The sequence below is a fragment of the Hypomesus nipponensis genome, chromosome 9, assembly GCF_054491055.1.
Source record: "Hypomesus nipponensis isolate SF chromosome 9, ASM5449105v1, whole genome shotgun sequence".
Classification (NCBI taxonomy): domain Eukaryota; kingdom Metazoa; phylum Chordata; class Actinopteri; order Osmeriformes; family Osmeridae; genus Hypomesus; species Hypomesus nipponensis.
Genome location: NC_140369.1, coordinates 13145983 through 13171770, shown reverse-complemented (window position 1 = coordinate 13171770; position 25788 = coordinate 13145983). Strand labels below are relative to the sequence as shown.

General features: G+C 46.1%; 1 protein-coding gene across 3 annotated transcripts; it reads left to right on the top strand.

The window, feature by feature from the left end:
* The first annotated feature begins 30 nt into the window (after positions 1-30).
* Positions 31-25403, top strand: ndrg3a (ndrg family member 3a). Of its 3 annotated transcripts, XM_084705058.1 has the most exons (17): positions 31-179; positions 10417-10490; positions 12096-12128; positions 19329-19434; positions 19527-19647; positions 19784-19846; positions 19941-20001; positions 21004-21090; positions 21274-21330; positions 21436-21539; positions 21641-21706; positions 21797-21848; positions 21959-22006; positions 22110-22145; positions 22255-22306; positions 23512-23550; positions 24103-25403. In XM_084705058.1, the coding sequence occupies exons 2-17, from the start codon at positions 10434-10436 to the stop codon at positions 24270-24272; spliced, it is 1152 nt and encodes a 383-aa protein (XP_084561184.1). In that variant the 5' UTR covers positions 31-179; positions 10417-10433; the 3' UTR covers positions 24273-25403. The 3 variants fall into 3 exon arrangements, with proteins under 3 accessions (XP_084561184.1, XP_084561185.1, XP_084561186.1); XM_084705059.1 differs by lacking the exon at positions 23512-23550; XM_084705060.1 differs by lacking the exons at positions 31-179; positions 10417-10490; positions 12096-12128 and adding an exon at positions 15600-15972.
* Positions 25404-25788: the final 385 nt, after the last annotated feature.

Sequence of the window (25788 nt, the reverse complement as noted above, 5' to 3'; positions counted from 1 at the left end):
GTCCTCCGTAATGTCTAGGACGCAATGTGTAGGCTAGTTCCGCCCAGAAGAGTGACATTCGTTGGATGAGGAAACGCGCTGAGAACGTGCGATACACCATTATCATTCCACCTAGTTAGCGTATTCTATATTCCAATATATTTTGGGGGAATTGACTGGGTACTGCTTTTTTCCGAGTGGTAAGTGTGAACATCCATTGTACAGTGAAATATTACAATGTATCTAATACAGATGTTCTCAATGGTGGGAGAGTCGCAGTTCGCAATACCAATTCATCTTGTGTTCCAGTTCTCTGTTGTAATTATGGACCCTTTTTCTACAGGCATTTTACAGGTACGTAGAAACAGAGCGGCCACAATTGCAGGCTTCGACCATTCGAATCAGTTAAAATAAGCAGGCGATGTTTCAATATAAAGTATATTTTAAGTGGCGCAGGCAGGAACTGCATTGAACACTTTGTAACTGTATCGACGGACTCAGTTAAAACAGTACGGTTTATTATTTACAGTTACCCGTTGTGACAATTTGGCGTTATTTTTGAATACATCATCTAATGATTATAAAGTAAAGAAACAATGTTTGCTAGCGTACGCCTAGGCTACTGTAGGGTACTCAACGATATGAGTGACCCCAGGCCTCCTGCGGACGGAGTATTTCGGTCGAGATCGAGCGAAGCTTGTGTCAAGAGTAGCCTGTTCATTTCATACCTGTAGAAGATTTTGAAAACTGTTTATTATTAGGCATCTACACATGTCTGCTTGATACCGTTTAGAAACCACATCCATACAATCCAAGTGCAGTATCCATAGAACTTGAGACTAAATGCATACTGTTAGACTACGTGGGAATTATCTTTTGATTCGTACAGTAACGATTTGTGACACACAATTATCTATCAGGATTTAGCAGGCACGATTTGCCAGGCCCATGGTGCCATGATGCTGGCAACTAGTGGCTTGAAGGGATTAGGTTAGATTAGATGACATTGCCAATTATCACCTGTTTATTCGAAGGTCATGTGTCCTGAGGTGTAGGCAGGATTTTCAGGTTATATGATCCCAAGAATGACCTCAAAATAAGCAATGGCGGTTAAAGTTTACACAACAAACCGTGCCATTGCTTCCAGTTGTTGTTGTTCTCCACAAAGCTTCTATTTAGTTTGAACCTATATTTTACAAATATCCAGCAGATAAGACTTTGCCTGTTATGGGTTTATAGCTAAATAAAAGAGCAAACTCCTTGTAACAAATCTATTTTGAAAATGTCTAATACTCTCAAGCATAATTAAAAGGAGTTTCTACAAGTTTGTTGGCTTGTCCATTCCAACTTGAGAGGGTGCATTGTTGGGAAACTCCACCATGTCCTTGATTTTAAGGCACCTGTATTTAGACCAAAACAAATATCAGATCAACCAATTTAAGTAAGTCTTATAACACATTCACAGTAGCCTATTAGCACACAAAATCTCTTGCCAAGGAATACAACACAAAGGGGAGATGCATGGTTTAATTAAGCTCTGCTGAAGCTGCCAGTCAGCCTTCTAGTTAGCCGCCTGTTCACTGTATTACCTCAGCATCACTGTCTGTCATTGCTGCCTACAAGGCAAAACCTAGAGCTGAGATTCATTGCACTGAGATAGGAGCATTCTACAAAGTGTGTGAATGTTTTGTACAAAAGTTAGTCCACTGGTCCACGAAGCTACTTTAACCACTCCTGGTCACATATTGATGACTGATTCCAGGGGCCTTAAGCAGTATAACATCTTGGTTCTAGGTCCTTCTGTTGTGGTAGTGTGCCACGTATTCTCCTGCTATTCCTCACATTGTGCTGTGCTGTTGAAATGGAGCTGTTTAGAGCGGTACAATTCAAGACTTATAAGGTTACAGGACAGACTGTGTACAAGATCTGTTAAGTGAACTTGTCAAACGGAGAGCTGCTGTCCGAGCCCCAACTTCCTATAGTCTATATATGGATCACAAGTCAGGCTGAGACCACTCCAACCTTGTAATAATGTTGTAATAATCTTGATATTACACTCCTTATTTAGTTAGCGTGTCTCTGCTCATCTCTTGAGCCTTGTGTCACGTCAGTGTGGACAGTCCTGTAATTGTTGTGTGAGACGATTGCTTGTCAGTCACCGCAGGCAGTGTGATAACACACCTGGGAGAGAGAGCTATTCCGTTTCATTTCTTTATCAGTGTCAGCATGACAGCAGCAGGTGGTGAGAGAGTGAGCACAGGTAGCAAGCTTGTTGATCCACAGGGATGGACACAGTCCAAGGTGGATGGACCTTTAGATGCCCTCAGCTGTCCTTCACTACTGACACGCACACATATACACACATGCCCACACACTACTACACGTGCACATGTGCATCGATCGACAATAAATATTCACCACTGCGGCTCCACTTTGATACAGAGAATAAACAAAGTGAGTAATGTTCATCACCATTAATCAGTCATTTCACTCACATGTTCAACCCAGGCAGGTTCCTTGTCCTCTTCGCCTTGTTGTAAGGAAGAGTTGTGCAGGATATGTTTTGTCTTTGCTGTTTTGATCCACCCACCACAGATCCATACCCATGGTCTGGCTACAAGATAAGATAAACTTAGTTGTCCTAAAGGAAATGTGTCTTGGACACTTATGTTATCTGCTGTTAACATACAAATAACAAAGTGCATATGTGATACATACAATTAATACATACATTCATGCACAGGCCTTCACATATGCACACGCACAATACCTGCAGTACATGCACAGCGTACATCACGTGTTCCCAACAGCTTCCCTCACTCCTTAGGCACCACAGTCCAAGGATAGAGGATCTCACACACTGTAAAAATGGTATCCATGACTTGTTTTAATGGGCTTAGAGACACCAAGGAAAATGAAAGTCCTTGCCAGTTTTAATTGCAGCTGTGCAAATGGAAAACCCACTGCACCAGGGGGCTGAGGATCCTCCCCCGGTAAAAAAACAAACAATACATCTGAAGATGAAGGGAAGTCACTGTTGTCTGTCTCAAGTCAATGTCAGATACATCAACAGTGAATCCAAAAAGATCAGAGACAGGTCTGGAACCAAGTTTAGCCATCTAATTAACGTATACATGCCAGGTATATTTTCACAAATTCTTGTGCACAAGGTGAGAAGTTGGAAGCACCATCTATCTAGATCTGTATCATTCCTTTTCCAGATTTTACAAAAAAAGATTTTAACTGTGGCATGATAAATCAATGACTATAGGTACGCTACTTCAAAATGGTTGGTTCAATGTAATTATGTCTATGATAGTTGTGTCAACTATTCAAATAATCTTTTGTCTCCAGGCTTGATTAATCATTGACCATACCCCATATACCAGTACTCAGAAACGTTTAACAATGAAAGTTTAACAACGGTAAGATTTTTTTTATCTGTACACAATAAGGTGACATACAGTCACTCGGCCCTTCCTAGTGACGAGCAGCTTGGCAAGCCAGCATCAGACTCCAAACTGTCACACTGTGTAAAGGAAGCTCAGGGACATTGTGTGGGATTCAGGTGTTGTGACCCTAAATGTGTGTCTATCTCTGTAAGGGGGAAGCTTGTGACCAGACTAAGCAGCTGCTCCTATCTCTGTACGTTTGTATCGTACATGACCCTGTCTGGGACTGGGACCATCTCAGGATTTCCCTCATTCTTTCCTGCCTGCTTCAGCTGCTTATAAAGCGCCCTCACTGCTGGGCTCGGCTGGGATGATGAGAGTGAGAGGCCTTATGTAAATGACGGTAAAAGGTCATTTGGTCGTCATGGCGTCAGCGTTGGCGCTCCACGGAGGGGGTGGGGTTTGGGGTGTGATGGCTCCCTGTGGTTGCCAAGGACACAGCCAACCTCCTTGGAGACCAGAACAGAAGGTGCCTGTGCTATGCTGTGCTGGCTTGGAGGATCCTCCTCACTCCCGGAGATTGACTTGTCAGCGATCAGTCAGTGTGACAGCCAGCCTAGCAGTGTGATGGCTCTATCCAAAGAAGCTCGTCTCTGTGTGTGCAACAGGCAGCTCACAGAACTAACCTCTGTACATACGGAAGTATGGCTATTTTCTCCAGGTTTCCCTGGAGGACTGCTATTTGCGACACGTTCATGGACTACTCACTCACTTCGGTCAGTTCTTTTTTCATTTAGGTGGGAGGGTATTTAATTGAAGAACCTGGCATGTCTCTATCTATAGAATATCTGAGAGAGCAAGGAGAGATGTGAAATGTGTTGTTATCTATCTGGAGGTGAGATAGCTGCCCCCTGTCACCACCCTGTTGTCTCTCCAGCACTAGTGGCCTTGTATCCTCTTATCCATTACAGGCCTTGTGTCCTGCTGGCCCAGCACTTCTCTGACTCCTGTAAGGCTCTCATCCGAAGCAGACCCACCCTCCAACCTGCTGCTCCTTGACGTCAACTTGTTCCTTCTGTCTCTCTCCTTGTCTCCCCCAGCATTGTGCTCCCCCGCTCTGCTCTTACCTGCATGAGTGAGCCAGGTTAGGAATCCCCTACAGGCCGCCAGTCTGAGGCAGCTAGCATAGCCAGGGAGCGCACAGGCTGCTACTCTATTAGCAGCACTGAGAGCAGGCCTGACAGGCTGCCCATTCCACCTTATTTATAGCAGTTGTAGCAGGAGGAGAGGAGCCGGGTCCACACCTCTCTCGAGCCCAGGTTATAGATTGCAGCACATTTATTGGGTGTTGTCCATTTGTTGACATTCGCTTAGTAGTGGTATATTTTCCTCCGTGTCTCTGTGGCTTTATGAGGCCGATATGAGAGATCTTTTATTTCAGCCTTTGATTCGGGCCAATGACATGATGCAGACCAACAGTTTTGAGGAAATCCGCTCATCCTGTCTTTATGAATGTCATGGTGATCGACAGAGGCAGACAGGCGCTTCTAAGAATCAAATCACATCACCCGAAAGACACTCTTCAAATTGATACGCAGCTTAGTGCTTGGACCGCTCCATGACTTATAAATGAAGACCAAAATAGAGCTTGCTGAGCTGGAAAGGCTGAGTATGTAGGTTTTTGTGGGATGAACATGGGAAAAACTGCCTCACATATGTTCTGCCCTCCGTGGACCTACCTTACGGTTAATAAAAAATGAATGATTAGTACTTTAACCTTGGTTGATTTAATATTAATAGAGTTTGTAGTTGGATGGACACAACACTACTTGAGAGAACAATAGTCTGCGGGTTTTCCCTGTATTAGTGTTGTAAATCCAGCTTCTAGCTATCCCCTGAAAGTCTGACAAAAAATAATTTGGGCCATAAGACACTCTGTAAAGCCAAGTGGCTGATGTCTTGGAGACAGGCTTTTATATTACTGATGATGCCAACAGATATGCGGTCCTGAATCAATATGGGAAGATGCTTTTTTTAATCTCATAAGACCATTAGCAGATAAAGCAATTCTTTAAAAGCCATCTGAGGATCAAAATAAGGCCCTTTGCGGTTGTTCATGTGGGCACGTTTGTGCTATGCCCATCTGTGGACCCTTTATTTGTGACACTGTCCTAAGCCTTATTTTGCATGTGTCTGTGACTCTTTGCGACTTTGTTTCTGTCACTGGGTTGTCCCCAGTCTGGGGAGAGGAGAGGGGGGGGGGCTCCCTCTTGGCAGAAAGGTTAGTGCAGTGTCTGCTTTGTGCCAGTGAAAAACTCTGCTAATGAACCAAGCCTCTACTGTAATACCGACACACACACACAGATGCACACAAATGCACAAACAGACATGCACACAAACACACTGGCAGTGTAGACCAAAACCAAATATGACGTAATCCCCAAACTCTCCCACAGACAAAACATGTGACAGATGCTCATGATAGAGAGAGAGAGAGAGAGAGAGAGAGAGAGAGATTAAATTGGGTAAGAGAAACACGCCACAAGGTCATGTCCCTCCACCCCTTCTCTACATAGTAGCACTCACACAGGAACCCTCCATAACACAGTATTCAATGGTCTGTATTTGGAAATATTCATGCAGTGGAGTCTGCATGTTTTATTTCTTATTTTATTAGAATGGTAAACACTGAGGGATTTCTAAATTACTGACAGATAGTGCTCTCAGTGACATTAAATCGTTACACCATTCACTTGACAATTGAATGAATGTATGGTCTTCTATCTCGGCCTTTGAATGCATGTGCTGAAGACCCATGCAATCCAAAACAGCCTTTTTTTAAAGGAATTTGTCTGGGTGAGAACAGATCTAGTGAAGACTGGGGCCTGGTCAAGGAGTGAGCTGTAAGAAAGCAGAAGCAGGACCAGGGACTCTCAACATCCCAGAGGATGGCTCTGGTCAGAGCATGGCTCTGGTCAGGGGATGGCTCTGGTCAGAGCATGGCTCTGGTCAGAGCATGGCTCTGGTCAGGGGATGGCTCTGGTCAGAGCATGGCTCTGGTCAGAGCATGGCTCTGGTCAGGGGATGGCTCTGGTCAGAGGATGTAACTAGTGTTGTGGTGGATCTTCTAGTACTGAGACAGAGAAAGATTTCCAGACTAGATCCAGTCTTGTTCCCAATGTTCTATTTTCAGCCCATTGTCTCATTAGATCAAACATCAGAGCAATGGCTTGGACCAGAACATACGGCTTACACTTCCTGTTGTCACACTAATGCCTTGACAGAAAGGAAATGAAAAAATGAAGAGATTTTCCTCTTCTAATTCTCTTACCAAACGGCCTTGGTTAGAGTGTTCGGAATAATCTGGAACTGAGCCCTGTCATAGTCCCTTAACACATAATTATACTCTGGAGTGGATTATAGTCAGATTAAGCTCTATAAATGTGTGTTTGGAGGGAACGAGTTTCAAGTGAGATGTCCCTGGTTACAAGGAAGGCTAGGGGTAAAGTGGCATCAGTTACCGTCCTGAAACAAGGGATATCCTTTTCTTTTCATGGTAACCACGACAACGGCCGGCACTTGGAGAGGAGCGGGCAGGGCAGGGGAGCTCTGCTGAATGGTTGGCATGGAGGTAGCATCTCTGGAATTTGGCTTGTCCCATTTCTGTTGTGTTTTTGATGCGTGACTGACTGCGAACCCCCCCAAAACTCTCAGACACAGACGTCCCTCTGTTCAGTAATTGGGACTGTACTTTTTAAAAGTATTGTGGACTGAACTAAAAACAGAGAGAAACATAACACAGTTATTTATTTGGGACTATCTGTCAAATAGCTGCCAAGTATTCACTCATAAAATCTTTTAGGACAGGATCACCAAAAGGATGCTTAGTTAGGTTAATCCAGGGTTACCAGTGAGACTCATATCTGAGTTTGAGGCAGTTTAACTGAGGGTCAGCATGGTGGCCAGTAAGCTGTGATCCATCATGGAGCCTCTCCCAGGCGGAGGTGCTCGGCCCACCGACGTGAGATGGATGGATAGATGGAGACACAATGGGTCGATGGGGGCTGAGGCAGGAATGGAAGGGCCTCTTCATCAATCATATAACACCAGCTGCTGACAAGGTGGCTACAAGACTCCCTTTTGTTTGCTGTTTGTGTGTGTGTCAGCACTAAGCTTAAGCTAACAACTCTACCATCCCTATAGCCAGCCCAGCCCAGCCCAGGCTGTGGGTCACAGGGAGTGGGGTCTTCTTTTTTAAAGACCCGTGTAATATTAATATCAACCCAGCAAGGCAGTGCAATTCAGAATCAGGATCAGGATTTTCACCTAAAAGTTTAATCCTCCTTGTTTCATCTGTCCCGTGTCTTGGTCTCAACGAAGAGATCAAGCCACTAGTGGGAAGGACTGACCTTTCCCTTGCTGCGTCAGAGAGAGCTCCTGTGGTTTTCCTCCGACTTGACTTCCAGACGTGTTTTTCTCTGAGCCCAGTGTGGTAATATGTTCAACATTGAGGAGGGGCGGCCCTGGGCACACCATGCTGAGGCAGAAATTGACCCAGACAACAGCTCAGAGGCCATGTGCGTGCATGTGCATCATATTTGTGTTGGTGTGTTTGAAATGTGCATTTAGCTCTAGCAAGCTATAAATACATGTCTGCCCCAATGAGTGTTTCTTAATTATTCATATTCAGTCATATCTGCCAGGAGATATCATTAGTAACAACGTTCATGCTGCTGCCGTCAGAGTCGGCTGTGTTTGACTCCTGCCCGCGCAGCTCTCAACACTTCAGCTTGACCCACTGAATCAGACTGCTGTAGATGTAGCACACTGTTTTGCACCACATAGGGGTGTAATCACTGCTAAAAACAGACGCTTTCCATAACCTTTCTCAATCTCTATCTCCCTCCAGAACGGCCAGAATCTACTTTTATCCCAGCCGCGATGATTTCCCCTTGTCTTCATGTTTCTTGTCTGTCCCAAGGGGCTCATAGCTCAGAATAAACATCACCAGATTTGTCTCTATGGCAACAGCTGCACACACTGTACAGTAGAATAGAATTGTGTAGTGCAGAGAAGAGACAGGCCAGTCTAGTGGGAGGCTGCTGTTATTACAGGTGGCTGGACCCACAGCAAGGGGCCACATAGAGGAACAAGCCTCTGGGGGTGTCTGTCTCTCTCTGACATTGAAGGAGCAACCAGGGGGTTGTTTCCCAGGTAACCCCTGTAGGGGGGAGGTCTGCAATTAACCTGTCAGTCTATAATTTGGGTAAGTCTAGCCTGACCCCACTCCGTGGGCACTCTATTAGCCGATTAGCAGGCTACGATTACAGTTGGCCTTTGCCTCCGTCCCAATTTCTGTGACAGCCTGAGGAAGTGTTGGATTGATCCGGCCAATACGCTTAATCTGCTCAAGCATGCAGAATATTTGTTTTTCTTTTCTCCTCACAGCTTGTCTAAATATTATTTAGTTCTTCTGAGCCGGATTTGTCAGCAGGATTCCACTCCATATTTTCTCTCAGTTCCGGGTAATTACTTCCGACTTTTGATGTTTTAGATTTTTTCAATTTATTTTTCTTGTACTGGTATTGTTGTCACTCAAAGGCCAACTGTTCTGAATTGTTGGCACCCAGTTATTGACAGGCACCTTAAATGTCTGCCTGGACTGTGATGATATTATGAGGGCTACAGTAGATGATCTTATATGATTGTTTTTGTTGTGTTGTTTTGTTACATTGATGGGTTTGCAATGTGTGTCTATTCTGTGCTATAAAACAAATAGCCTCTCGGAGGACGTTACAGTTTTGTAAGTCTAAGTACGTCACTCCTATGGATTTTGAGTGGAACTTCTAGTCTTTTCCAGGAAGCAGTTAGATCTTGTCACCAGCAGGAGTGTTCCATCCCCCAGCCTGCATGTTGCCATTCATTAGCAGCAGGTCCATGAAGAGTGCCTAAAGGTCTTCCTGCTGACTCAAACTGGGATGATGTCACCGAGCATAGCTGCTCTGGTTGGTTGAGTTACAGACACTTCACTAACCAACCCTGAAGGTGATCTGATACTGAAGCCCAAGGTCATTGGAGAGGCGGACTCTGACACAGGAAGTGAATGCATCAGCCCCAGATCAGACTGCTATTGGCTTCCGTTCTGTCCAATGGTACTTCAGCTTGATTTGAGTTAATTATTAGCATGTATCTCTCACAGTCAGTGGCACTGTAGTTAGTATAATAGCCGATTGACTTGCCAACTGGTTGTTTGCTCCGACCTTCAGTAATCAGAGAACGTCTGTCTCAGTTTAGGATCCATATGCTTTTCAGTGTAACCAGAGCTTGTCTCCTGGTGCACCAGGTAACCCAACACTGCCCCTAGTTCTCACCTTGAATGAGGGCTGAGGTGGAAGCCATGAGAGGGGGGGTGGGGGTGGGATAGGGGGAATAAACACAGACGTCTCTCTGAAATCATTTGCTGGGATAACTAGAGGCCTAAGGGGAAAAATAAATGAGGCATGCTGTAGTGTTCTTTTCTACCTTGTCGTGTGTTTGTTTGTCTCTCCTGCTCATAAGTATGGAGGAGAGGTGTGACCTCTCCCATGGAGTTGATAGGTCGAACGCCCTTCAACCCCCACCTTCCTCCTGCTGCTTCATCACATGTGTGTTCCACAGCTGGGTGTGGGAGAGCAGGGGGGTCCCTGGGGGGGGGGACAGGGGGGACAGGGGCAGGGCCATGGCACCCCAAGCAGACGCTTCCTTCATCCCATACTAATAGATCAATCGGTATGATGTGCTGTTGCTAACCGCTCCCAGGATAACTGGACACATGCGGATGACATGAATCTAAACACTATCGACCCTGTGGGACCCTGTGGTCTCTCAATAATCTGCGATGTTCTGTGCGTGAGTGCTTGTATTGATATGAACAAACACGTTTATGAGTGCACTTTATGCTGTGACACAGCCCTGACTCACACAACGATACAACACTGTCAATCCCAGTTTGTGGGTGTATGTGTCATTTGGTGCTTATCTGTACTGTCCTGTCCTTTCTTCTTAGAGTGACTAGACAGAAAGATGGAAGAGCTACAGGACGTCCAGCTGACTGAGATCAAGCCCCTGCTGACCAGTAAGGTGAGCTGATGAGGGGGGGACTAGCTGATGAGGGGGGACTATCTGATGAGGGGGGGACTATCTGATGAAGGGGGGACTATCTGATGAGGGGGGGACTATCTGATGAAGGGGGGACTAGCTGATGAAGGGGGGACTAGCTGATGAAGGGGGGACTAGCTGATGAGGGGGGGGACTAGCTGATGAGGGGGGGACTAGCTGATGAGGGGGGGGGACTAGCTGATGAAGGGGGGACTAGCTGATGAGAGGGGACTGGATGATGAGGGGGGGACTAGCTGATGAGGGGGGGGACTAGCTGATGAGGGGGGGGACTAGCTGATGAGGGGGGGACTAGCTGATGAGGGGGGGACTAGCTGATGAGGGGGGGGACTAGCTGATGAGGGGGGGACTAGCTGATGAGGGGGGGGGACTAGCTGATGAGGGGGGGGACTAGCTGATGAAGGGGGGGACTAGCTGATGAGGGGGGACTAGCTGATGAGGAGTTGACTAGCTGATGAGGGGGGACTAGCTGATGAGGGGGGGACTAGCTGATGAGGGGGGGGACTAGCTGATGAAGGGGGGGACTAGCTGATGAGGGGGGGACTAGCTGATGAGGGGGGACTAGCTGATGAGGGGGGGACTAGCTGATGAGGGGGGGACTAGCTTATGAGGGGGGACTAGCTGATGAGGGGGGGACTAGCTGATGAGGGGGTGACTAGCTGATGAGGGGGGGACTAGCTGATGAGGGGGGGGATACATGCTAAGGAGGTCCATACGTATCCCAACAGCTGTGCACAGCACTCGTTTGTGTACATACAGAGCGCTCTGTTCATCAAAGTGCATTATTTATATCATCTGGTTCACAGTAGAGGAGGAAAAAAGAGAGGGGTTGGAGTCAATAGGAGAAGAAGGAGAGAGAGGGGACGAGAGAGGAAGGCTGGGAGTTTGAATGCAAGAGGGAAGGAGGGAGAGATCAAAGGGAAAGCTGGCAGAAACTCATCTCTTTTCTGGCAGCTTTAAAGATGCCAGTGGAAGAGCAGCAACCCCCCAAAAAAACTCAGATCAAAGCTCTCTTCCCACCATTCCTCAAGGACTATCTCCACTGCAGCAAGGAGCCAGCTTGACGAAACCATGACACAGTCTTTCTTTGGCTGGGTTAGTGAGCATGAAGTCAGCCTGTCTGTAGAACATGACCCCTGTTAGCTCAGTCGGGTGCTCCAGGTAAATGCTCCAGGTGACCTCAGGCAAATATCTCAGACAGTTAGGCAAAGTTTTGGGTTAGAGTAAGTATGTTGACTCAAGCAGAGGCTTTTAGACTAAGTGTCATGAGGCCAGGGGGGAAATAACATGATCTCATCAGACTGAATGAGTCTCTGGCTGACCTCTCACTCCACCTAGTGGCCACCTCATTAAGAGACATGACACAGCTGCCAGCAGGACAGAGCAGAGGAGAGACTCGGGGACAGCGAGGACATGGGAGGAGCGTTAGAGATAGGTGTAGGCCTCTCCCTTGGAATGACTGTTCAGCTGAACAGCACTCCTCAGGTTTCTGATATACCATTGAGACGTTTTGTATCTGTGTCTTACATGGAACGCTTCACAACAACTCTGCTCCTTTCTCATTTTCAGAACTCACGCAACTTCCAGGACTTTGACTGCCAGGTGAGTGTCCTCAGTTGAAACACTGTTGTTGTTTTTCTGTTCCTGGAAATGGCATGACGCAGGGAAGGGTGGGAGGTATGAACATTTGCTGCTCAGACCGTGCCCTAGATCTGAAAGGAGTTTCTCCCTCATGAGGTGTTCACTCTTGACCCAGTTTGTGCCCATGTCAAGTGTAAAGAACATGAGGATGCATCTACCACTTATATTGTCAAGTAAACCCCTCAAGACTTGTCAAATAATGGTGAGATTGCCCTTGTTTGTTTGTCTGTGTGTATGTGAACGTGTATTATTGAGAACAATAGTATTATTGCCAATCATAGCAAATGTTTGACCATCTTGCCAAAGATGGTAATCCTACAACTACTCCCCCGATCTCTGCTTGAGCTTGATTGTACTAATGGGGCCAGAGTCAGTAAGAGCCATTCAGGCCACTCACACACACTCACAACAACACCACACACACTCATAACAACACACACACTCAGAACACCACACACACTCACAACAACACCACACACACTCAGAACACCACACACACTCACAACAACACCACACACACTCATAACACCACACACACTCATAACAACACCACACACACTCATAACAACACCACACACACTCATAACAACACCACACACACTCATAACAACACCACACACACACACTCATGACAAAACCACACACACACAAAAGCAAACACAAACACAGAGACGGCTTAGAACAAAACCTGAGTTTGGTTTCATGTGGTTATTGAATCAATGTTGATTTAGCTTCATCGTGTATTCGGGTCTTTCCGTTTCCACGTAATGGTAGCGATGGTACTTCTGAGGCTTCTTCTCCCAGTGAAAGGTTCATGTCTGTGACTCTCCCAGTGAAGGGTTCATGTCTGTGACTCTCCCAGTGAAGGTTTCAAGTCTGTGACTCTCCCAGTGAAGGGTTCATGTCTGTGACTCTCCCAGTGAAAAGTTCATGTCTGTGACTCTCCCAGTGAAAGGTTCATGTCTGTGGTTCTCCCAGTGAAGGCTTCATGTCTGTGACTCTCCCAGTGAAGGCTTCATGTCTGTGAATCTCCCAGTGAAGGGTTCATGTCTGTGGCTCTCCCAGTGAAGGCTTCATGTCTGTGACTCTCCCAGTGAAAGGTTCATGTCTGTGGCTCTCCCAGTGAAGGGTTCATGTCTGTGACTCTCCCAGTGAAAGGTTCATGTCTGTGACTCTCCCAGTGAAGGCTTCATGTCTGTGACTCTCCCAGTGAAGGGTTCATGTCTGTGGCTCTGCCAGGCTCTTGCAGTCTTCATGCTCCCTGCATCACATCATGGGCTAAAAATAGCTCCTGCAGGTAGGAGAGTAAGCATGCTCAGTAGAGCACGGCTGGTTCATGCTCTCCTCCATGTGGTCCTGTCTGGCACCCATCCCCCATGACACCCCCTCACACAGAGCCTACACGTGTTTGGAGGTTGGTGGAGTCAAAGAAATTGACCAAACATACATACCCTCATACAAACCCACTCTCTGGAATGGGTCTGTTTCCCGAATGTGTCTTTTTGCAGTGTAAAGCCAGTCATTCTACCATTGCACCAGTAATTCCAGTGCTGCTATGATGATGTCATAACCATGCTGCTGTGTGTGATTGGCCAGGAGGAGACAGGGTCTGGGGGTGGTGCCTCCGCCTCGGTGCCACAGAGATACTCCCTCCCTACCAGAGGATACATTTGCACCATCTCCACCAAAATAATCCAGCCAGGCAGGGTCAGCACAACAGCTGCCTCTGCTATGAATATAGAATGTGGAAGCTCCCATCTTTAAAACTGCAGTCTGTGGTAGAGCTCATTTTATCACAATGCATTGTCCACTTTTGTTTAGAGGTTATTTGTTAAAATAGGGATGTTTGACCAACCTAACTTAAACTAGGTGTAGTAAGAATCCCCTCTCTGTTCTCCTCATGGAACAATGGCTGCCTCCAGTCTACAGTATAGTACTGCAAGTCATCGTTGTCCTCCACTGTTTAATCGAGTCCAGGAGAGGGCGCTGTTTACCTGATCATTTGTTCAGAAACGATCAGCTTGCCTTTGGGTGGTGTGTTTAGGCGTACATACATTGTCTACTTTTCTCATCTATGGGTGTACGGCTCCTTCCGTTTCCCCTGACTCATAGTGTGACTTGTGACTCATAGGTAGACCTGCCAGCTTGCATGTGTTCTAGACATTCAAACCGTCACTTACCATCATGACTGTACTTTGGGGTGGCACACTGGAGGTTACATTACATTTACATTTACATTTTTGTAAATTGTAAGCCAGCTTGGCTGTCAGCCCTTGTTGTTAAAGTAGCCTATTTGTCATAAAGTGTATAACTATGTATAGGATTTCCAAAAATATATGCACCGCATCTGTCAGTGTGTACACCACACCTCAGAATGAACCATGTGTATGGGGCACCCCCTATAGGCCTCTGGTAGTAATGGCACTGGCAATCCTAAACGAGTATACGTCAAACTCAACACTGAGTCGTCAAGCAGTTCCCCTCCGCCTCCACCTATCTTGCTGTTTGGGCAAGCTACTCTGAGAGGACTAACTGTGACTGCAGGTTATGTGAAAAATAGGCTATCAGGATCAGGTGAGATAGAGAGGGAGAGAGGCTTAGAGACGGATAAGCATGCTACACACATTTCCGGTTAATTCCCCATAACTAACATGCATGTCTACTTTATCGTTTCTTCATGTTGTATTGTAGAGAGCATGTTCTCTCTCTTTTCTCTGGTGGTGGGGGTTGTGTCAAACGCAGGGTTGACGAGGGTCAGCTGATTAATCTTATTCGAATAGCTCTTATATGCCTACAATACATTCGGCTGCTGTTAAACAGTGAGGAGCAGGGGCTGTGGATTCCTGCCATATCTACCACCTATTGTAAATGTGTGCATCGCCTTGTTTGTAATAAACTAACGGCTATTACTAAGATGATGAACCTGTCGTCGCTATCAACGACAGGAAAGCGCGGCTGCTTTCCTTTTCAAACATCAGCTTGATGATATATTCACCTCTTAAACCAGTAGGCTGATCCTTTAGTGTTGGCATGTTATGTCAGGTCCTGCTACTTCTTTTGTGATTGGTGTTGTCTGTATGGGTGATGCTGAATGCAGACAGGGGTCAATAGTCAAAGTCAGCTTCCCTTGCGTGTTCTGTGCTCCAGCACCACTTCCTCTGTCTGTGTGTGACGTTGCAGCACTGCCCGTCTCCTGGGCTGCTGGCTGCTTCCAGGCAGACACCCCTCCTCCATCCCTCTGTCCCTCCATTCCTCCCCCACCCCTCTCCTCTAAACCCGCCTTCTTCTGCCCACCTGACCCTCTGCAATCCAATTAGAATGAGCGGAACGTAGCCCCTGAAAACACTAACGCACTGTGCTTACCAAGCGCAAACTGCAGTCTCACTCTCCCCCTTTCTGCCTCCCACCCCTCTCACACTCTATCTCCTCTTCTCTCTCTCTATCTCTCTCTCTCTCTCTCTCTCTCTGACTCTCCCTGTATTTGTATCTTATCCATCTCCCCCACTCTCATTCTAAAGTATCCACCCCTCTTCTATTCATCTGGAGTTCTGTCTGTCTCTCTCATTTCCTTTACCTCTGGGTGCTCTATCCTTGCTCTTTAGCTAGTCCCCTCTGTGCGTCTCTCTTTATCCCCCCCCTCTCTCTCTCTCTGTGTCTCTCCCTTGCGCTACTACCCTCCCTTTCTCCCTACCCGTCCTTGTGGAGATCTTGACAGCTCCCAGTGGCACTCGCTCTTTTCTCCTGCGTGGGAAACATGTCAGCCATTCTGGATCTGGACCAGATTGCATGCTCTGGGAATGGAGTGGTGAGTGGATCTGACTGACACACCTTGCTCCCTCCGTGCTGGGTAATGTTTCTTAGGGCTGCTTGTAGAGAATCTGTCTGTGTCTGTGTGTGACTGTTGGACCCCCCTGGCAAGGGGCTCGCACACACACAGACAGACAGAGCCATTTCTGTGTACAGGCGTTGGTGTGGGCGAGCGTTTGTCTGCAGGATTTCTTGTTTTCATCTGCCTGCCCATGCATCCATGTGTGCGGTCCATGCAGAATGGTGCAGTGGTGCATTTTAAGGGGATGTCATGAAAAATGCATTTGTGTACAGGGCTGTGAGTAGGGGAGAATCCGAATGACTTGTACATGTATGCTGTTTGTCTGCCTGGGCGTTTGTGTTTACCAGAGTGATTGTCTTTATTTCCATTTGTATCAGTAATCATGTGAGCATTTGGCTGGCCTTGTTCCCCTCCTCCATGTCCCTGAGTCTGGATCAGTATGAACTGCAACACTCAGGGGCAAGTCATCTTTCGACCACATAGCAACAACGTACCACCTGAGCAATGTGCATCACACCCAACGAGAACCCTCCTGTTGTTTTGCCTTGTGACCGCTGGAAAACTCAGAATACACTCACTATATCACATTATGTGTGTATTGTGTGTGTGTGTGTGTGTGTACGTTTGTCAGTTTGGATGTGTGTGCGAGGTGATGGATGCTGTCACTCTTGGGGTGGGGGAGGAGAGAGGGAGCAGGATAGGGTGATGGACAGGACAGGGATGAAAGGTTGCGGTGAGGCATGATGACATACTGCTCTGATTGTCTACTTGGCTTTTCCTTATGTCCAAGTCTACCTAAACCCATCTGTCGTCTTTTCCCCTCCCCACTGCATTCTCTCCTCTCTGTTTCCGCCTCTCCTTCCCTCCCTCATTTTATTCGCCCTGTAACACTGTTTCAGCTTTCGAAGGTTTCTCTGCTGTGCTGGGCTCTATTTATGCTTCAGTAAGTGTCCGACCTCTACCTACTGTATCAAATCCACCGTATTCTACTCAGTATTCTACTCCAAAAGGCACCATAGTTAGACTGTGGTAAAGGGTAAAAGGATTGCAGCCATTGCAGTACCCCCCTCCCCCTCCCTCTCAATGCAAGGAGCCCCGCCCCAGGTCTGTTTGCCTCAAAGGCTGAGTTGTGTGTGTGTGTGTGTGTGTGTGTGTGTGTGTGTGTGTGTGTGTGTGTGTGTGTGTGCGCGCGCGTGTCTGTGTGTTGAGGCATAGATGAAGGGAAATATAGTGAGAGGATGACTAAGATCAATAGTGGCCAGAGGGAGTAGCAGGAGGTGGATTGCGGGATGCAGGGTTTGTGCTGTCCTGTTCCAATTTGAGGTGATGCATCATCACACCCATCTGTTTGTTTGTTTGTGGCACTAACCTGTCCGATATCTTGAACCACATTCCTCTTAATTCATCTGTCCCCCCCAAAGTATTCATTTCCTGGCTCAGATTTTCACTTGTGTCTGTGTGTGTGCATGGGATTGTATGTGTTCTCTAAAGCAACATTTCTTCACCGACTTAGTGTCCTTGACACCGTCTTTCCTGAATATTCTAGAATAATTGTCTAACCATATAATAGCTTTGGCTAGGTAAGATAATCTCTTTAAATAATAACAGTTTATTGTGTAAGTAAGCCTTGTCACTAGTTGACATTCAAACAGTCTAAGACTCAATTCTTGTTGTTGGGATGATGGTTGTATTTTTGTTTCAGTCATATGCTTTTTCACCATTCATGCTAGAGAATGAAGGCCAAGACAGCCAATCTGTGACCTTCAGAAGGCCGTTCAACCTTCACTTCTCCAAAGGGAATAGTCCTATATCAGTCAGTCTAATTCAACCTCAGCTGTGAAATGAAAATGGTGCTTTGCACAGTGTTGTGTGCCCAGCCCTTCCTGGCTCAGAACCTGAGCGTCTCCCTCACTGAAGCTCTGCCTCTCTGTTATCGATGACCTGAGTGCCTCGAGACCTGAGACTTACCACTCCCTTGGATACACACACACACACACATACACACACTGTGTCTCCCACACCGTCCCATTCGCAGTTCCGAGTCATGGCGACCTTGCGCTGTGGAATGTGTGTGTGTCTGTTTGACGTAAGCAGATACTGCTGTCACGAGTCTTGAGATGTAGCAGTAGGAGGAGCCATAAGAAAGTTTGGATACAAGCCAAAGGATGACTTTGTCATTTCCTTTGTGTCTTGCATCACCTCCTGTTTAAAATATTTTCTTCTTATGAAATGACAAGCTCAACATTTATTGATGCATTTATTGCTGAATAATCTTTATAGGCACTGACCTACTAGGTACTGTTAAAACAAGGATGTGGATAGATGGCATCCATTTTAGGGGAAGTGAGTTTGTGATTCGGTAGAAGAGGTTCTTGGGTTCACAGCGACAAACACGGAGAGGAGAGACGGTCCTTTGAGATTTTTGAATTAAAATGCTGGTCACCCCTGTGGGCGTAGCTTTCAGAAGCGATGACTCTGAGATTTTTGCGCAGTCATACCTCAGAGAGTCTTGTATACTTGAGACCTCTGAAGAAAAGAGTGTCTCTCGACACAATCGTCAGCTGTGTGTTTCATCTAGGCAGGAAATTGGACCTTACTTCCAAGATTTTATACACACTTAATTATCCAACGTACGCGCACACACACGCAAACACACATACGAGATTGTAATTGGATTTTGGATTTGTCTGACATTTTATGGTCTCTTCCCCGTGTGTGATGAGCTGTGTGGTGCTCAATTGTCAGCTGGATGCTGGTCCCTGTCCCTGCCAGGTGTCTGTAGTCCCAGAGGGGAGGGCTGAAGGCCTCTCTGAGGGCTGAAGGCCTGTCTGAGGGCTGAGGCCTCTCTGAGGGCTGAAGGCCTCTCTGAGGGCTGAAGGCCTCTGAGGGCTGAAGGCCTCTGAGGGCTAAAGGCCTGTCTGAGGGCTGAAGGCCTCTGAGGGCTGAAGACCTCTGAGGGCTGAAGGCCTCTCTGAGGGCTGAAGACCTCTGAGGGCTGGAGGCCTCTCTGAGGGCTGAAGGCCTCTCTGAGGGCTGAAGGCCTCTCTGAGGGCTGAAGGCCTGTCTGAGGGCTGAAGGCCTCTGAGGGCTGAAGGCCTCTCTGAGGGCTGAAGGCCTCTCTGAGGGCTGAAGGCCTCTCTGAGGGCTGAAGGCCTGTCTGAGGTCTGAAGGCCTCTGAGGGCTGAAGGCCTCTGAGGTCTGAAAGGCATGTCTGGATCCTCCAGACATCTGGGAGGCCTTCATGGAAAATGACTCAAGCTTCAAATGCCCTCAAATCATCGATACTCAGTCAGGTCTCTGACCTCACTGTTGCTGTTTCTTATTGGCTGCAGGAGCATGACATTGAAACTCCCTATGGCGTCCTCCATGTGACCATGAGGGGTGTGCCCAAGGGCAACCGGCCAATCATCCTCACTTACCATGACATTGGCCTCAACCGTGAGTAAATGAACAATTAATGCTATTAATTTGTGCCATTTGGTACATACAGTATCGTCTTACATGTTCGTCTCTGTTCTTCTTCCTTACAGATAAGTCGTGCTTCAACACGCTGTTTAACTATGAGGACATGCTGGAGATCACCCAGCACTTTGCTGTTGTTCATGTGGACGCCCCTGGCCAGCAGGAGGCTGCGCCCCCGTTTCCTACTGGGTGTGTGTTTATGTGTGTGTGTTTATGTGTGTGTGTGTGTGTGCACGTCTGCCTGCCTGCTTGTAAATAGGCACTTCTAAACAACCCTGTTTGACTCTAGTCTCATGCTGTAGGTTGTCTGTCTTTGTGTCTCCAGGTACCAGTACCCAACCATGGATGAACTAGCTGAGATGCTGCCCTCAGTCATGACCCAGCTAAAGTAAGCGATGGACATGGTGACTAGCATGTGTACAACAGTAGCAGTGGTGTACAGTTGTGTTGGGGAGGCTGATGTGTACATCTGCTCCCTGCAGGGTTAATAGTGTGATCGGGATTGGAGTTGGAGCAGGTGCCTACATCCTCTCAAGGTTTGCTGTAAGTCCTGCTCTCTGATCTAATATTCATTTCCTCTCGTTCTCTGTCTGTTTCTCTGTCCGCCTGTGTGTCTCTGTCTGGTCTGTTAATACCACAGTCACCAGGCTAGGTCTGGCGATGCTTTTATACAGTATCTGTCAGACTGAATAGTAATGCTTCACATCTTTACACAAGCAGCAATTCATGAGTCTTTCATTTGAACCGTGCCCTTCATAGGATGGTAAATGACCTTGTGGCCGGCCCCATCTCGCTTTCTTTCTCTCGTGTTCTTCATCACTGTTTTTCTGTCTTGGCTGCAGAGCTAAAATAAGACAAGCATTATAGCTGTGCAATACATTAGAGTTGGACAAGACATGTTTGTACAAGACAGTATAGCTGTACAATACAATATAGCTGTACAAGACAGTATAGCTGTACAATACAATATAGCTGTACAAGACAGTATAGCTGTACAAGACAGGATATCTTTATAAGACAGGATAGCTCTACAATCAAGTACACAGAATGAGAAGGGAAGGACAGAGAACACTGAAAGATTAATGAGGAAGAGGAGGACGGTGGAGGGGGAAGGTGGATGCGTTTATGGAGGATTAGGCATCACAGTGTTGGATGTTCCTCAGGGGCTCTGCTCTCATTCTGATTTAATGAGAAATATTGTGATTGTCACATGCTTTCATTTGGCGTATGTGCTCCTGGGGAACAAAATGTGACGGCTAGGAAGGATGGTACCAGCTGTTGCTGCCCTGGATTAGCATGATGTTATAGATATCTGGACAAAGAGAGGTCCCTAAACAGACATAGTCTGTCAATGCACTTCTAAATCCAGCACTCTTTTTCGAGACATTCTATATCTGAACCCGCCTGCTTTCTGGCTCATAGATTTTGTGCCGCACCTGGTTATGGTTTTGAGATTGGGTACCCACTATACCTGGTTATGGTTTTGAGATTGGGTACCCACTATACCTGGTGTGAGACTGACCTGCCCCCTCCTGTCCCCTGCAGCTGAATAACCCCAGCCTGGTAGAGGGCCTGGTGCTGATCGACGTGGACCCCTGTGCCGAGGGCTGGATAGATTGGGCAGCCTCCAAGGTCAGTTTGCATCCCCTATACCAGGCCTTCCTACCCTTCTCAGGCTTCTCCACTAACAGCACAATGGATGGAGAAATGTCAGGAGGTGGTGTTGGATTGTGACTTGAGCCCATTGGGGTCTCCAATGTAAAGGCCGTGTGACTGGAGATAGTCATGGACCTTCTCCTGATCTTTCCCCTTTAGCTGTCTGGGTGGACCAGTAACCTGGTGGACATAGTGATGGCTCATCATTTCAGCACTGTGAGTCCCCCTTCATGCCACAGCATGTTGGCCTTACCTCCAAAGTCTAGTTAACATCCGAAGAGAGCTCTCATCCTCATGGTGTGCATGTGTGTGTGTTCTCAGGAGGAGTTGACAGATAACCAGGAGCTGGTCCAAACCTATCGCCTCCATATTGCCCAGGACATCAACCAGGACAACCTGGGCCTGTTCTGTGCTACCTACAATGGGTATGCTTCCATGGGCGCTCAGTGGGTTTCATTAAAGCTCTCTGATGGCTGGACACATTCCTAAACAATGTGTTTTTTTGGGGGGGGGGTTTGTCTGACAGACGTCGGGATCTGGAGATTGAGAGGCCAGTCATTGGTCTTAATGAGGACACAGTCAACACACTGTTGTAAGTTGGTATTGTTTGTACTATTTCCAGCTGTTGTTTTGGTGTTTTGTTCACTCACTGCCATTTTCCAACTCTGTGTTTGCCGTCCAGGTGCCCTGCTTTGCTGGTGGTTGGAGACACCTCCCCTGCTGTGGAGGCTGTGGTGAGTTAGATCAGACTGGGGTTGGTTTACATATGGCCATATATATAATTATACGTGAAGACAAGGGAAGAGTTTGACCCCCTTGACCCTCCTCTACAACCTTGCTTTAGGTGGAGTGTAATTCCAGGTTAAATCCAACTAAGACCACACTGCTTAAGGTGAGGCCATATTTATTAAATGTGTAATAAATGAATGTATCTATATATAAATGGGTGTGTGTATATATTTGTGAAGTAGAACTGACGAGTGTTTCTGTCCCAGATGGCTGACTGTGGAGGCTTGCCCCAGGTTGTTCAGGTGAGACTCGTGTTCCTAAGACACTCCATCTGTTTGATGACTTATTCAATTATTCACTTCATTCATAACTAGGTACTACCTACTTTCATAATTCATGTCTCTTTCACAGCCTGGAAAACTGGCAGAGGCATTCAAGTACTTTGTGCAGGGGATGGGCTACAGTAAGCATACTCCTATTTCTATAATTCAGTTTGTATGTATTACAGTCATGCTGTAATTGAACTTTGAAATACATTTTTGCGGTCACTTTAGCCAGTTAACAGTGACTCCTCTACATTTGAAACTGCCTCATGATGTCCTCTTGAACTGACGTGTTTGTTGTCAAGGTCTGTACGTCCTGTTGACGTGAGTGAAATGATAAACGGAAAGTAAATGGATGTTGTTTTCATTACGGTTTCCCATGAGCCCTAGCCAGACATTCTGCTAATGGGTTTGGAGAGGACCCAAAAGTAGGTGAAAAGACTGTTTGTGTCACCCCGGTTACGGAGAGGCACATTTTACCCCTAATGCATTTCCTCTCTGGTCTTTTCAGTGTGTGGTAATCTCAATTCTCAGTAGGTGAGGAATTAGTGATTCTAGCATGACAGACTAGCACCAAGGATGTGCTGAACAGCAATTGACTTCCTGTTCACTTCAGCGTGGGAGAGATTCTCTTGTTTTGCCTTGTGTGCTTTTTCTTTTGTATCACAACTGTTTAAGATGCAACCCCCCCCAGACCTTCCAGGGTGCATACTTAAACAGGCTGCTGGGTCATCACCTGCTCATTCATCCACAAGGAATATATTTATTTACCAAATTGATCACAGTGCACAACACTGGATTGAATGTTTGATAAACATTTATAAGTGTGGGTTTGCTTGCTCTGTCTCAATATAATACTTGTATCTTTGATCTCTATCTGTCTAATCCCACCTCAGGGTGAGTGCAGCCCTCTGTGTGCTGTACTGTAGTGTCATGTGCTGTAGTGTCAGTAGTACAGCACAGCCATGGTGGAACTAAAGGTCAGCATCGAGTGCCGGTAGGGCAAATGTCATTGTAGGACTAGAAGATGAAAGGCTCCTTTCTTGCAGAATATTGGAAATAGAAAGCCTCTGCAAAAACTGGTAGAACCTAAAAGGAGAGAGAAGTCATTCTGACATGTGAGATGGGATTCTCTACACTGTGGTTATATATGCTACAGTATGTATGCTACGTACAGGGCCAGTTGCGCCAGCCAGGTTTGACATGCTCTTCATTCTATCTGATAGGAGGACCTCTCTCCTGAAGCCCTCTTGACCCCTCACTCAATCTCTCTTGTAAAATCTCTCTTTCAATGTTTTCCTTTCTCTTCCTTTCTTTCCCTTCCTCTGTTCATCAACGCTAACAGTTCCCTACGTACTTCTCAGTCACCTGAGCAACGAATCAGGTATTAGGTCCTTGAGCAGCTTCAAGGCTAAGACTAGCTGCGCCAGCCACAAGTCATCCTTGCCCACACCAGATGAATGTCAATGTATGCATAAAAAAAATCCATGGAGCTGATGCTTACAAATTGTATTTGAAATAATGACTTGTTACATTAAAGTTATGCTACCTATTTGCATACTTTGACAGATTCATTTTTGTTCAGGTGGCTTTCCTGATAAGCATGAGCATCTCTAGGTCGGACTGCTCTACTTTGTTGGTGGTGCATGAGATTCTAGTGTTGGTTTGTTTTGTTTTGTTTTCTATATTCTATGTATATGCTTCTTCCATTTAGTTTGTTTTGGTTGAGAGATGCAGCCTCTTCATGCTTTGCATACAAGTATCTTTGCATGGTGAATATAGTCGGTTTTAGTTTTACATGTATAGTAGTATGCCCAAAGAAACGGTCATATGAAGCATTGTGCTCTCTGCACTCCTGTGCTCACTGTGCTCCCTGCATCCCTTCCTCCGCTCGTCTCTATGACAGAGAGGCTAACGCTGCTGCCTTGTGCCCTAGTGCCGTCAGCTGGTCTGAGCCGCCTGGCCCGCTCCCGTACCACCTCCTCCTCCAGCATCACCTCCATGGACAGCAGCCGCAGCCGCAACTTCAACAGCCTGCTGGAGGGCAACACCACTGGGGCCCTGGACAACCAGGTTGGCCCCCAGACCATGGAGGTCTCCTGCTAAACCTGCCCACCTACTTATTACCGGGAAGCAGCCCTCCATGCTGCCCACGTCCGCCTCCTTCTCCTCCCGTAACTTATGTCTCCCATCTGTATCTCTTACACTGCTACTCAATGCCAGAAGGTTATGTAATGAATTATGTGATGAACATGTGGATATAAATATATATATATATACAAAGATATATTGACTATTATATCAGACGTAGTCACAACTTGATGCAATGAAACAAATATATATATAAACATATACATATATTTGTGTGTAAAGGGTCTGATGGTAAGATCAACCACCCCATGTCCTTCTCATCATTTTCTATCCAAATGCATGTGTTTCATGCAGGCATATCTAGCCTCATGTCTAAATATACTTGTTCCCTTCTTATGTTACCAATTATTGCCTCACATCTTGTATTTATTTTTTCACAATGTGTCCATGTGTAGAAGGTTTGCCCCCTTACATTTTAAAGTCTTGCGTTTGAAGGGCACTGTATCTCAAATCCAACACTACCCAGGTCCTCTGCTTCTGTACTTCAGTCATTACACATAAGTGCAACACTTTTTAATTGATATTTTTTATGTTGGGAACTTTGAACACATGCCTCTATTGATTGTGTGGTTGTGTTTTAATGCTGTATTGTACGTACACTGTTATTCTCATTTCACCCCGCTCACATTGTAGTGTTATCTCTCAAGCTGTGTGCATTTGTAGTATTTTACTGTATCTGCAATGTGTTATTCCAATGTATTTTTTGCATTAGCAAATACACTGAATGAAAAATAGCACTGTATACAGGTTGAACTAGGACCTTTTATGTCTTTCAAAGCATCTGTTTAAAGATAATAATAATACAACAATAGAAATACAAAACAACGATATCGTAAAGATGTTTTGATCTCTGTATTATTTTGTTATTAATGTTGTTTTCTTTTTTCTGTATACACAATTGTTGTTTTTGTAGCCTATTCAGTCATCTGTTGAGTAGACCTTCACAGTAACAACATTAACAAATGTCTTCTGATGTGAACATGTGTTTAGTCCCTTTCACAGAGGGTGGTGCCTCTCACTGTCTGCTGATTCAACTCATTTATACTACCGTAGTACTAAATAAAGCTAGAATATTGAAAATGTCAATAGCTGTTTCATTTTATTCCAAACCGAGTGCATTTCAACAGGTTAATCAAAACATAAGGTAAAGATAATTTAAGTGTGGACAGTATACCTAGTGATCGCAATCAAGGTTAATACTGCATAGACACCTAGAAAAAAAACATGAATCACTCCAGGCCAAAAATGTCATGCTTGCATTTATTTTCTTTCGGTTTGAAATTCATAGCTGTGGAAACTTGTTTTCCAACCGCAAGTCAGCTAAGCTATTTTTAGCTTGCCCTGAAAATAAATGTGCACTGTCTTGCGATACTGGTGTTTAGATAAGGTTTTATCATACATGCAACAATTAAGGGATTGAGCATCTCATTGCCCCAAACATGTTTGTTTTTGGTTTTCAGATGCTAAGCAC